Source organism: Myripristis murdjan, chromosome 24 (assembly GCF_902150065.1).
Source record: "Myripristis murdjan chromosome 24, fMyrMur1.1, whole genome shotgun sequence".
In the NCBI taxonomy this organism is placed as follows: domain Eukaryota; kingdom Metazoa; phylum Chordata; class Actinopteri; order Holocentriformes; family Holocentridae; genus Myripristis; species Myripristis murdjan.
This window is the reverse complement of record NC_044003.1, coordinates 16,135,854-16,148,058: the sequence shown is the minus strand read 5'-3', so window position 1 is coordinate 16,148,058 and position 12,205 is coordinate 16,135,854. Positions and strand designations below refer to the sequence as shown.

At 42.7% G+C, this 12,205-nt stretch overlaps 1 protein-coding gene across 4 annotated transcripts; it reads right to left on the bottom strand.

Moving 5' to 3' along the window:
* Positions 1–1,023: 1,023 nt before the first annotated feature.
* Positions 1,024–11,264, bottom strand: max (myc associated factor X). 4 transcript variants are annotated; one of them, XM_030046647.1, is made up of 5 exons: positions 11,075–11,262; positions 10,739–10,765; positions 4,706–4,813; positions 3,213–3,351; positions 1,024–2,059 (listed from the first exon to the last, which is right to left on the bottom strand). In XM_030046647.1, the coding sequence occupies exons 1-5, from the start codon at positions 11,108–11,110 to the stop codon at positions 1,872–1,874; spliced, it is 498 nt and encodes a 165-aa protein (XP_029902507.1). In that variant the 5' UTR covers positions 11,111–11,262; the 3' UTR covers positions 1,024–1,871. The 4 variants fall into 4 exon arrangements, with proteins under 4 accessions (XP_029902507.1, XP_029902509.1, XP_029902510.1 ...); XM_030046649.1 differs by having other exon boundaries at positions 3,213–3,336; positions 11,075–11,261; XM_030046650.1 differs by lacking the exon at positions 10,739–10,765 and having other exon boundaries at positions 11,075–11,264.
* Between the last annotated feature and the right edge of the window lie 941 nt (positions 11,265–12,205).

Genomic DNA, 12,205 nt, shown 5'->3' with positions numbered 1-12,205 from the left:
ATTACATAAGCAGACATGAAAGTACAACACTATATGCCTTAGGTCTTTATTCCAGAGAGGTACCAGCATCAATAGAAACCAGAAAAACCTGAAGTTGTGTTTGCTGTCTGGGACATAAAGCACACATACAATCACATTTTAGTCATAATAGCTGGTGTGACCTAATACTGCACCCATTGTTTTGTGAGCGCTGCTGTGCATCAGAGTTGCCGGGGAAAAATGGGCGACGAGCTGGCCGTGCTTTGTTTTGTGTGATGATTAATCTTTGTAATGTGACGCAGGAAATAAATCTCGCTGCACAACTCGTACAGAAGTCAAAAGGAAATAGCTCCATAATGTGAGGGGATCGACCTGTTCAAACTCATCATTAATTACACTGCTGCCCTTTTCCAGTGTGTTTAGGAAATGCCTGAACTTGTTGACATTTTAATGCATCTTTGCAACGGTTGAATAACTACAGGATGCACTTTAAAGGATAAAATAGTTTATTTTATAGTCTCATAGTAAAGGTAGGCCTCAACTTGCAAGACAATTGTTGGCAGTATGTACAACATACCTGTAATTTCCATGGAATGGAATCGGACAAAGACCTATTACACTAATAATATCCTCCTAAATGTAAATAAAATGGAAACGATATACATACACACACATTTCCTAGACACGCAAAATGTTTCCTTTTTTTCCTTGGGGGACTCAGCAACATTGATTTTTACTGTGTAAAGCACAACACATCAACAGGGACTTCTTGTTTCCTTGTACTGAAAAAAAAAAAGTAAAAACGGGAGCTACCTTTTGACATTCAATACCTATTTCATACCCTTAAGGAAAACTACAAGTGACAAATTGGTATTTTCCCATGACTTGTGAGAATACTACAAAATGCATAACATACTTTTTAGAGAACTTGAAAACATCCAATCAATGCTTTAATATATAAAACTGAGATGTCTAACGTATTCAGCCATCTAAAGTCATTCACTACTTCAAGCTAAAGGACAAAATACGATACAAGTTTAGGAATTTTCTCCTCTTTTCCAAAACATCAATTTCGACAAAGGAGTTGTACGTTTTTTTTTTTTCTCTCTTCTGTTAACAAACGTGTCAAAATGGAAAACATCTGCAATCCAGTGGGCCTGAGGTGGGTATCACTAACATTTGCTTCAAAGCATCTTCACATTCTTCAGTGGAAAAGTAGGCTACAAATGTTTTATTCATTTTTTTTAAAAAGGTAAACTTCTCCATGACAATTCTTCTAGGCGTGTGTGTAAATTCTAAACAGGTTTTTATCAAGAATAATCAACAAAATAAACAAAACAAAAAAATATATATAGCAGTGCTTGGAGGAGTACACCTGGTGCGCCCTCCCACCCGCCCCCCAAAAAGAACCCGGGGAGAAGGGACTATATCGAGGGTACAAAAAGCATCAAGTCCTTAAGTAGCCAAGCTGCCTCATTTTGGGTTGTGGATTGTTGATGTTGCTGGGGGGAAATACCAATGCTGGAGAATCAAAGAAAAGAACAGAGAGAATGGGAGGTGGGGCAAGAGAAAAAGAAACAAAGCTCTCTATATGAATTTTAGCACTCATCTTCCACCCTGCTGACTCCCCCGTTTCCCTTCCTCCGCGACTGCATGGAGAAAGAGTCCATCTTGGTGGGAGAGGAGGTGCAAGGTGGGGTGTTGAGGGATCGAGAGTCTCCAGTGCGAGCCCACCCAGAGATGGGAGGAGAGAGAACGAGGAAAACGTTTGGGGCAGGGAGAGAGGGGTGGCGTAAGGGAAGGGGTCAGTGGGAGTCGGAGAGCTCTGAAGGCTGCGGTTCCCCTCACCCGCCTGTGTCCGGCCACCCCGTCGGCCGGGTCAGCGGTCCTCTCTAGCTGGCCTCCACACGCAGCTTCTTCCTGTTGGGTGGCTCCTCACTCTCAGACTCGGAGCTGGAGTCGGAGCCTCCGTCGAAGGCTGACACAGTGCTGCCTTTGGGGTTGGTGTACAGGCTGCTGTCGGACGACGAGTAGCTGGTCTGGAGCTGGGTGGAGCCCTTCACCTTCTCCAGAGCACGGACTGTACGCACACACAGACACACACACGACAGAGACACAGGGACAGTGGGGGGTAGTGGGGAGAGACCGGGAACGGGGGAAAACAGCCAAGACACAAGAACACGTTAAGATGAAGCAGCAAAGAGGAAAGACTCAATATTATAAAATCACTGATGAACGAGTAAGGCTGGGGACACACTACACAACTCATCAGAATGAAAAAAAATATATATATATATATGTAGACATCACACACTCAACTGGCATAAAACATGCAACCCAAACAAATGTGGGACATTTTTTCTCCTCACTTCTTGCCTCATCTGCACTCAACTCTGTTGCCTGCCTCCAGCCAGTTAAGTCACTAAATGTAAACATGCTTAAAAAGAAAAATCAATGACCATAATGTCCCTGACAACTGGTGATAGAAAACCTGGCCCTTGGGGGAGATGTGTGAAGTGCAGTATCTGAGACATCGCTGCTTGAAGTTTGGGGGCTTGTCCTGTTGGTGGCGCTGTGGCAGGTCAATCAGTTTTATTTTGTGGATACTAGATATCAATGTAAACATGCATCATATTAGATTTATCAGTGTCTGAAATACTTAGTGTGAAGCTCAGGGTCCTATTGGTCTGATGTTGGGCCAATCAAAATGCTAGATCCCAGTAACACAATGCATTATTCCCCCAATGTTCATCCAAGACACACCAACAGACACATGGGGCCAATCAACAGTTCCTACCCTAGTCTTTGATTGTGGTGGCCAATAATGGTCATGAGGTCAACTTTACTATTACTTATTAATTCACTGTGTATCTGTTCTACTTATGATACACTAAATTGCACTGTCGCAATGTTTGTGGGGTTGTGCTGTGTCCTGGGTAGACTGTGTAAACTGAATTGCCTTTGGATGATAATTCAAGTTGTCTGAAACTGAAACTGGTTCAAGAGGCAAGAAATTTTAGTGTCAAACCCTGACACAGCACACGGTTGTCTAAACTGCTGCACCCTTCGTCTGATTTTGAAAATGTTTGTGCTGGCATAATCATGCCTATAATTGGCCTGAAATTAGTGTAGTGTGACTCCTGCATGAGGAACAGAGGAACATACAAGGTCTTTTGAGGGGTAACCATGCAGGACCTGAGCTGGTTTAGATTACAGTCCAAACCCAACTTTACCTTGCTGCTCCAGCAGCGCGTTCTGCCTCTTCAGGTCGTCGATGTCCTGCTGGTGCGTGTGGTTTTTCCGCCTCATGTACTGGATGTACTCTGTGGCTTTGTCTAGGATTTGAGCTCGGGACGCCTGTTTGATAGATTGCTGTCAGCGACAAATGAAAACCTAAAGCAATGACGCAAGGTTGCAGTGTCCTTATCACATTTCTAACACACAGCCCCTACTCTTGTCACAGCACTACAAAGACAGGCCCGCAGGCCGCCATGCTGCAGCCTGCCTGAGGCACACAACTGGAGACCAGCAACTACAGGGACTCTAGGACAAAGCTGGGTGTGTTTACAAACAACTTCCCTTCGCTTAACCTCTCAGAATCTTCTAACACTTCAGTCTGGCATCCTCAAGCTAGGTCACAACCCCAGCACATAACTGTCAGGCCAGTTCTGTTTGCCTCTGTGACAAAAAAAAAAAAAAAAAAAAATACAGCGCCAGCCCCTTAGTGGATAAACCCTATTTGATGGCTTCCTTGACTTTTAAAAGAAAAAAAAAATTAAAAAATCAGCCCCACAACAGAACACAACACGCCTAATTACTAATTCTCTGAGCGACCCTATCAAGCTGTACTCCCAAACCTAGCTTTGACACATAAGTTAATACAATTGCAATCTCCCTAATTAAGGTAGCCTTGCAATCTATACCACGCTAGTTTCCACAGGCAATATGTCCTGGCTTTTCACTGTAATATCAAACAGCAGTATTAGTGTCATTCGTATTCATCACCTGTGCTCTGCCTCCCTTCATTAGAAAGCAAACTGTGTAGGTTATAAGCTAAAGATAGACTAGCACTATGGGGGGTGGGGGGCACACAGTAGCTCAATACTGCATCTGTATATAAACCAGTTGTCTGCAAATATGCCTATCATCATCTTACAAGTCCCCACCCTTCACTCATGTCTTGAACCAGAAGGACGAGATGCTTGTATTTCGGAGAAAACAAAACCCTGTGCCTAGCTACTGAACACAGTCCAAATATTCTCAATGTCAGGGATGTCAAAACAGGAAAAGAGCAACAAAATTTCCTCATAATAACTTCCTGAGGCTGGTCCAACTATTTAGACTGCATCTCTGTCTTTGCTACTGCCAGTCTGCACTCTTCCATCATCTGCCCTCTTCCTAGTTTCTTGAACCATTTCCCTCTGCTGACGCACACACATTAGTCAAGTGAGGACATCTGCATCTCTGCATACATAGTGAAGAAAAATAGCATGATAATTAAATTGTAATTCAATACATTCATTTTTGTATGTCAAGTCTTCAGTCACTCCCATGCAATAGACACTAACCAATAAGCTAGAGATGTTAGATCTTTAACCTTTTATCAAACAAACGGTAAAACTGTACAAACATATCTTCAGACAACCGAGCGACTCTCAGCATTTTTTTGCGAGACTATGTGACCGCCTAGAGCAGGCTGCAGTTGCCCAGGCCAGGCTTTACCAACCTTTTCCCCTTGCAAGGCGGGTACGGAGTCCCGGAGGCTGTGAAAGCTGTCTTTGATGTGGTCCCTACGCTTGCGCTCCAGCGCATTGTGGTGTGCCCGTTTGTCTGCCTGCAATGAGAGAGTCACAAGGCCTTCAGCCTGGCAGCAGAGCAGCGTGGGCAGAGGGAGGACAGTGGGTGTCCTGCCATCCCCACTCACCTAGAGCACCGCTCCGCTGCCAAGACCCACATTACCATTATAAAACTAACACACAGAGGGCCTAGGGTCTGCCTGACATGTTCTCAATGATTAATACCTATGACCATTATTTCATCTTGAAATTCAACAGCCTGAAATTTGACCATTTTGGTACAAAAAAAATTCCTAGTTCGAGCCTTAGGGGCTAGGTGGGCCAAGTCTCCCAGCCTTTTCGTACAGAATTTGATTTTTGACATGGTGGGAAAGCCTCTAAAGGAGCATATGGACCATTTGACACTATAATCATTGATTCATGCATACTTGGATTGATGTATGGATTCTCATTAAAATATCACATTAGAATCAATTAAGGTTGAAAAAGATGAACACTATAGTATTGATCATTTATATAATAAAAATATCAAATTGCCTCATATCCATTGAATTGAAGATGCACAACAGTGACTTTTAACACAAAATATTTTGTCTAACCTTAGATGGTAAACCAGCAGCAACCCTAGACTGCCATTAACTCATGTGAAGCAAAACTCCTCATTGTTGCAGCTTATTATACATAAGGCACCAATCTTGATGGTGACTAAAACTTAACCAAAGAAATGTGATTCTCTAATTTGGAAAAATCAGTTGCGAGAGATTTTTTACTCACAAATTTAAATCTAATTTTGATTATGCTGTTGGCAGCGGAAACCAATTATAGGTTTTTAAGCACCTGTTAAAATTCCCCCTGGTTTAGTGGATGTCACCACCACCCTGAGTTCTCCCTATCAGCCACTCAAACCATATGGGAAAATTCCTGATCTACTCGCAAATACTAGTTAATTTTGGCTCAAGCTTGTGGCAGATTTAATAAAACATAATTGCCTCTGTGACAGAAGTTGCAGTGACAGAAGCGTAGTCAAAAATCAACAGAGAGCAGATGCCGGCTTCAAAAAGAAGAGTTGGGTGCTGGTAATCGTACAAAAAAATGAAAAAGTAAGAGGATAGTAACTATTGAAAAGGTAATGAAATATTTTTTCCCAATTGGCCACTTCGGAAAGAGGGCGGAAAAAGCATCAGTTTGGGGTAATTTCCTTTAGTTTTATTGTTGAGAAGAGTTAAACTGGCAAACCTCCACTTCCTACCTACCCACTCTGAACTGGCAGAGGCATGGTGAGCTGTGCTGCATTTGTGTGGCCACTTGGCTGCTGACCCTGCCCTCTGCCTCCGCCCTGCCCCACCCCCACTGTGACCGTAGCCGACCTGCACTGCATTTCTTTCCCTCCTTCACTGCAGTGGCATGCAGGAGCGGCTGGTGTGATTCGTGTCCAGGTCAAAGTCAGGACACTCAAGCCATTCAGCTGGGGTGAGAGGTGGGACAGGGAGGGCTGGCAGATCCTGATTGAGCATTACATTTTGACTGAATTAAACAGCGCACTGCATGACTGACTGCATAATGGAGGGTCTTTGCTCGCGGAATGTAGTTTTGGGCAATAACGATTAGGGTTTGCTTTTTTTTCCATCTCGGTAGCATCAGTCAAGTTTAGTGTTTATCAGTGGAGTAATTTTGTTTGACAATAGTATGTCGTGGAACATTAGGCTTCTCTATTGCACAATGTAGTTCCCACTCTATACAGCCTTCAACAATAAATGTTCTTGCACTAGGCCAAGTTCATGGTTGATTTAAGACCACTGCACTGAATAAAATTCCACTTTTAACATCTCTTTTGCCAAGTTGTATACGTGCTACCACAATAACTCATTCTCAGCTTCATACGTCTTGAATTAATACACACAGGCTTTGACCGTTCAAGCCACTGCATCTGACTGCCTGTAAATTTCAAACACACATTTCCATTCCAATTGGGCTGTAAAGGCATAAGATGGCTGCCATGATCACATGACCAGAGCCAGGCAAGAGAGCAGCCAAGCAGTTTGCTGCTGTAGTTCAACCTGTTTTTAGGTGAAAACCAGTCCACCCTCTTATCAGATCTTCCTCTGGCCTGACTGCCACACCATCCAGTCTGTTTTTAAGCTGGGACACAGATTCAGCACCCAGTCAGACTCGAACCAAGTCAACTGATGCAGCATTCACGACTAACAGAGCAAGGCATAATCTAAGCATTAGCAGGGAAACAACATTATGTAGCCAAGTCACAGCCTGAGGCAGATGAGAGACAACGTAGAAGTCATATGATCTACATCCTCTGACTCATTTTGTTGCTGTACCATAGTTAAAACCAAACTACCCACCACAGAAACATGCAGGTTAGAACAAGCTTCATGTATGTCCCATTTTGTGTGGGAGAAACAAGTATGAAGATCTGTGGTCACTATGTCTCCGTGACTCAGCTCCCACCTCCTTTGTTAGAAATACAAGAAAAACAAACATTCACACGGACAACACCTGACTGAAGATGACTGGCTTCTAAGAAACACGATGGATTGAGAGTCTAGGGAAAATTCAATTCTCACCCCATACAAGGTAGGCGATATACAACAGGTCCACAAAATCCAGGATTTCAGAAGAGTCCTGTATTTCAAGACCACTGCATTCTGACCACTGTGCCAACTTTCTAAAAATTAGGCACTAGGTTAGGTTTTCCTAGCGTGGAGACAGATGCTGCTGCATCCTATTGCACAACAGCCACAAACCATCCACGGCAGGCATCGCCACTGAGGAGACAAATCTCATCATGAGATACACACAGCCACAGACAGGCGTGACTCCACTCCCAGCACTGATCGAGGTCAACCAGACTAACTGGTATCAATAGCATGTGCAATTATCAGTCTGGCATTTTCATAAGCCTCGTTCAATTAATGGAGAAGAGGCCCTGCAAGGACAAGTAGCTGGCTTCCTGTTCAACCAGAAATGCCAAAAATGAAAACATACTCTAATATTCAATATAAAAAATACTGCTGCTGTGGGAAACATAAAATGTTTCTCACTGACTTATTTTAAAGTCTACATTGTGCTTCACCTGTTGGGTAAGTTTGGTGAGATCTCAAGAGGCCCATTCAAAACAAATTTCACAATCTTAGAAAAGAATGGGTAAAAACAAATATCTGCTTTCTCACCTCTTAAAAAAGCAAAATATAGCCAATGTTTTTTTGTATGCTGTATATATAAGTATCAGAAAACAGTTATATTATAGAAGCCATAAATTTTGGACAGTAAAGCATGAGCCATTTCTGTATTCATGCAGAACTCTGGAGTTTTCTCTGTGGACAGTGGATGTTTGCAGAAATTCAGTGTTCTTGGTTTTTTGACATGAATCTGTTTTCTTGTGCCACATTAAACGCTGCTGTGAAATTAAGCTCTTCTGAGTGCATTCTAAATCCATAATCAGCCCCGGTAAATCCAGCAAGAACACAAAGTGTTGCTTGGTGACATTACAGGTTCAATTTTAAATTTTATTGTATTGAAGTATCGCAGTTCATTGTGCCTGCAATATTATTTTAAAGTCAAAAACCACTGGCAGACTTTTTCATCTGTCTTACTATAATCTTTAGGGTTACACAACTCCACACATTTTCTGGACCTTAATTTCTTGATCTGAAGATTTTGATGTTCAGTATGATGTGCAACAACATCTTGCCTATAACAATTCCAGCATTTAACTGTATATGAAGACTTTTATTCTCAGCAACATCTCATATATTATGAGACGACAAAGGCCTTAAACAACATAAAATGAGAAGTCTTCTACTGGATATTACAATATTCTCCATACACTTCCAATCATGTGCTATTTCCACCTTTACCAAAGCCTGGAAATTATCAAATTAGTTTTCCATACATTCCAGGCTTGTACAGGAACCCTGTATTGCATGTATGAATACTAGGAGACTGCTATTTATGGATGAGGACCATATAAAGGCTGTAGTAGTGATTGCCATTCACGTGTCGAGGTTCACTACTATCAGTATTAGCAATATGTTCTGCTGCCTCCATAGCTGTTACCTTAGTTGTAAGAGGTATATGGTATCCGAGTCATTCGACACATCAGGCACCTAAAAAAGCAGGTGTCCAATTTCCTAAGTGCAACCATTATCAGTCCATCATAAAACTGATACCTTTTCCCGACTGCCTCAGAGGACATGCCAGCTGAGCTGCTCCCTCCGTTCTATTCATACCTGACCGAGACACATTACATAACTACTCCAGGTGCCGAGTACAGGAGCTGGTAGCTGCTACTTCCTGGCTACCAGTGGTCTCCCTGCGTTCTCTGCCTGAGAGCACAAGGCCCGGCAGAGAAACTGGAAAAAGATCTTGCACTGCATGTGGTCTGAAGTGGCCAACATTAAAATAGTTTGAGCAGCAAAAACCAGGGAGCTCTGGTAAATAAATGGGCCTGCTGTCTTCAAAAATAAAATCTTTAAAAAATATCTTACACCTCCCTTTCTTTCTTGAGGCTAATTCCAGCTCTAACGTTAGGTCAGGACTAACATTACTATGCGTGGGCTAGGTCTTCAGCGCTCAGCATCTAGGCCTGCTTCACTCACAATGAACTGTTAATTCCTTATTTGTCATATCAGATAGGCTAAACATTCACCCATGTTGTATACACTAGTGCGAGGAAATCTCTTTTCATTTGTGCATGCGCAGAGCTTTATGCTACATACCCACTCCTTAGGGACTAGGTGGGCCAAGCCGGAAGCAGCTGCAGGGTATATAATGCTCAGAGACTCTGTGCAAACATCAAGCGATTAATTAAATGAAATGCTCATAATTTTACCAGATGAACTAAATAAGAAGTGACTCAGATGAAATCAGGTTTTAGATTTGTCTTCTCTCCCTGCAGTGGAGCTCTCAGCAGCACCAAACAGACAGTAGCCCAGATGGGAACAAGGCATGGCCTAAGGTCTGTTGGAGGGCAATAGCAAAGCAGAAAATGTTTGATTATTCTGTATAATGTGAACGCCATTAATCATCCTGCTACCAACCGATGCTGGCATTAATTACAGGTTTTATGGGATTACAGTGGGTATTTGTTTTGGTTATGGAGGGGGGATGGAGACAGCACGCTTAGCTGTGCAGTAAGTATGTTGTGCAGGGTGTTTTTCTCGCCGGTATGCGATGCAGCTACGTCATTCATTTAGCCTGCCAGTCCTCAGTGGCCTGTCGAGAGAAGATGGCTCTAATCACTGGCTGCAACGCAGGAAAACATCCCGCAGCACCCTTCCTGACACGACAGCTTGTCCGTGCTGCAGGCGCGGCTACTGCCTCACACACTGGAGTCGCCGGTTTCATTCCAAAGGCATCATAGATGGCATACAAATGTAAATGGTGTCGTTACCGAGATGACCTACATGTCTAATTTGCAGGAATCCCCTTGAATCGCTGTGCGAGCTGCCGGAGCGGCAACCCAGCGCCCACCACGCACCGAGAGCTTGCTTGTATTTTTTTTTCTTGGAGGGGGGGAATAAAAAAAAAAAACAAAACAATACAGCTCCTCTGGCAGGATAAGGCTTTGGTCTAAATATAGATGTCGTGTCAACAACTCCCTATGGCCGCGTACACATAGGATGGGGGATACCCTGCACTGCACTACACTGACGTTAACGACAATCGCTACATGATCAAATATGCATGGATAAACTCAACTAATTCACTGCTACAGGAAATGCCCCGACTTGACATGTTAAATTAATCAATTTCTATAGTAAATTCCACAATGCAGCTGCAGTTTCACATTTTCCCCTTGGAGTGTAATAATCAACCACAACAGCTCAATCTCACCCATCGATTAAATAAGCTAAATAAACAGAGTGTGATACATGTGATATATGATATAACTTTACAAGTTAACAAATTTTCGACGTTAGGGACAAATCTCCCCCATCACTACGCACCACAGAGTGATATCTCGGTGATTCTTCCTGCAAAGAAACAGAACAAAAAGTACAATTGTAGCCACAAATGTTCACCAAATCTTTCTATTTGGCTAAAGTTACTAAATGTAAAGTAAATTTGCGATTATCAAAGCGACTGAACAAAACAGGCTAGCACTGCTTACGACTAAACTAGATCCCGACAACCTCAAAAAAAAAAAAAAAAAAAAAAATACTTAGACAGAAAAGCAACGCTAGCCTGCTTACTACGAGCTAATGCTAGCTAGGCTGCTAGTGAAGCTAAATCGCCTGCTAGCAAAATAATACAACTAAAAGGGTAAAAGTGGCGATACTCACGTCACTATCGACTTCGATATCATCGTTATCACTCATTCTTCGATTAAGTAGTCTGGTTTAAAGGAACGGGCGACTGAAAACCAACATGAATCAGATTAGCACCGAGCAGCTCTCCACCAGACAGCCCGCTAACAGCTCGCTCTGTTTGGACAGACCCGAGGTGGACTCGCGACTGGCTCCACGTGACTTCATCCACACGGAGCGCTGCCGCCCCACAACACGCGTGCGCAAGGCAACCAGGACTTATGGTACTTGTAGTTTTATGAGTGCCGTTTTGGTAGAACTTTTAACTCAAAATTTCATTGTTGACGACATGTTTTCTTTGTAGAAACATTCAAATGTGACTTTAAGGTGACAGGTACTGTAAAGTTATGCTAAATGCCATGGATATTATTAATCTGGAAAACGTGTTTGTTTGAAAACTACAATATCCAAGGGTCAATGATGTCGCTTGCTACATGGAAACGTCATTTTCTTCCATATGCATGATGGTAGTTGTAGTTCACGGTGTAGTTTTGTGTCAGTGGGACCAGAAACAGGGCCGTGGTTGAAACCCAGACACGTGGATTTTAAGAATACATAACACTGAGCACACACACACACACACACACACACACACACACACACACACACACACACACACACACACACACACACACACACACACACACCCACACACACGCCCAGTTCAAATCCAGTTCAGATTGTACTCCCTTCTCTCCCTTGAAATGCAGATTGTTCACTCATTAATATGACTTTTTTCTTTCATTCTTCCCTTTTTTCTTTCTGGAATCAAATGAAGTCTGGAAGTGGGAAATGGAATCCAATACATTTTTGACATTTTTGATGGACACAGTCAATTAAAAATTTACATCACCACTTGAAATTTTTCTCCTGCCATTGCAGTGAAAAACGGTAGAAACCCAGGACCTGTGACACATTACCACTATTTTGCCATGTTGAAAAAATAGAGCTACACAGGGTGGGGGGTTGATCTACCCCAGGACAAATTGCAAATAATCTGAGCTTCTTTTTTTCCACAAAATTGTGCTGTAGATAAGGAGCTTACACTGTGGATTATTTGCGCTGCAACAGTGGATCAGGAAATGTGTAAAAACAAACTGAGAGCAG

Bases quoted from the DNA above. Each gene is read 5' to 3' on its own strand.
- max (XM_030046647.1), bottom strand. From the start codon at position 11,110: ATGAGTGATAACGATGATATCGAAGTCGATAGTGAC. The intron at 4,814-10,738 runs GTGCGTAGTGAT...CTCTCATTGCAG, and splicing joins CACCGAGATATCACTCTGTG to GCAGACAAACGGGCACACCA. The intron at 3,352-4,705 runs GTTGGTAAAGCC...TGTCGCTGACAG, and splicing joins CCGCCTTGCAAGGGGAAAAG to CAATCTATCAAACAGGCGTC.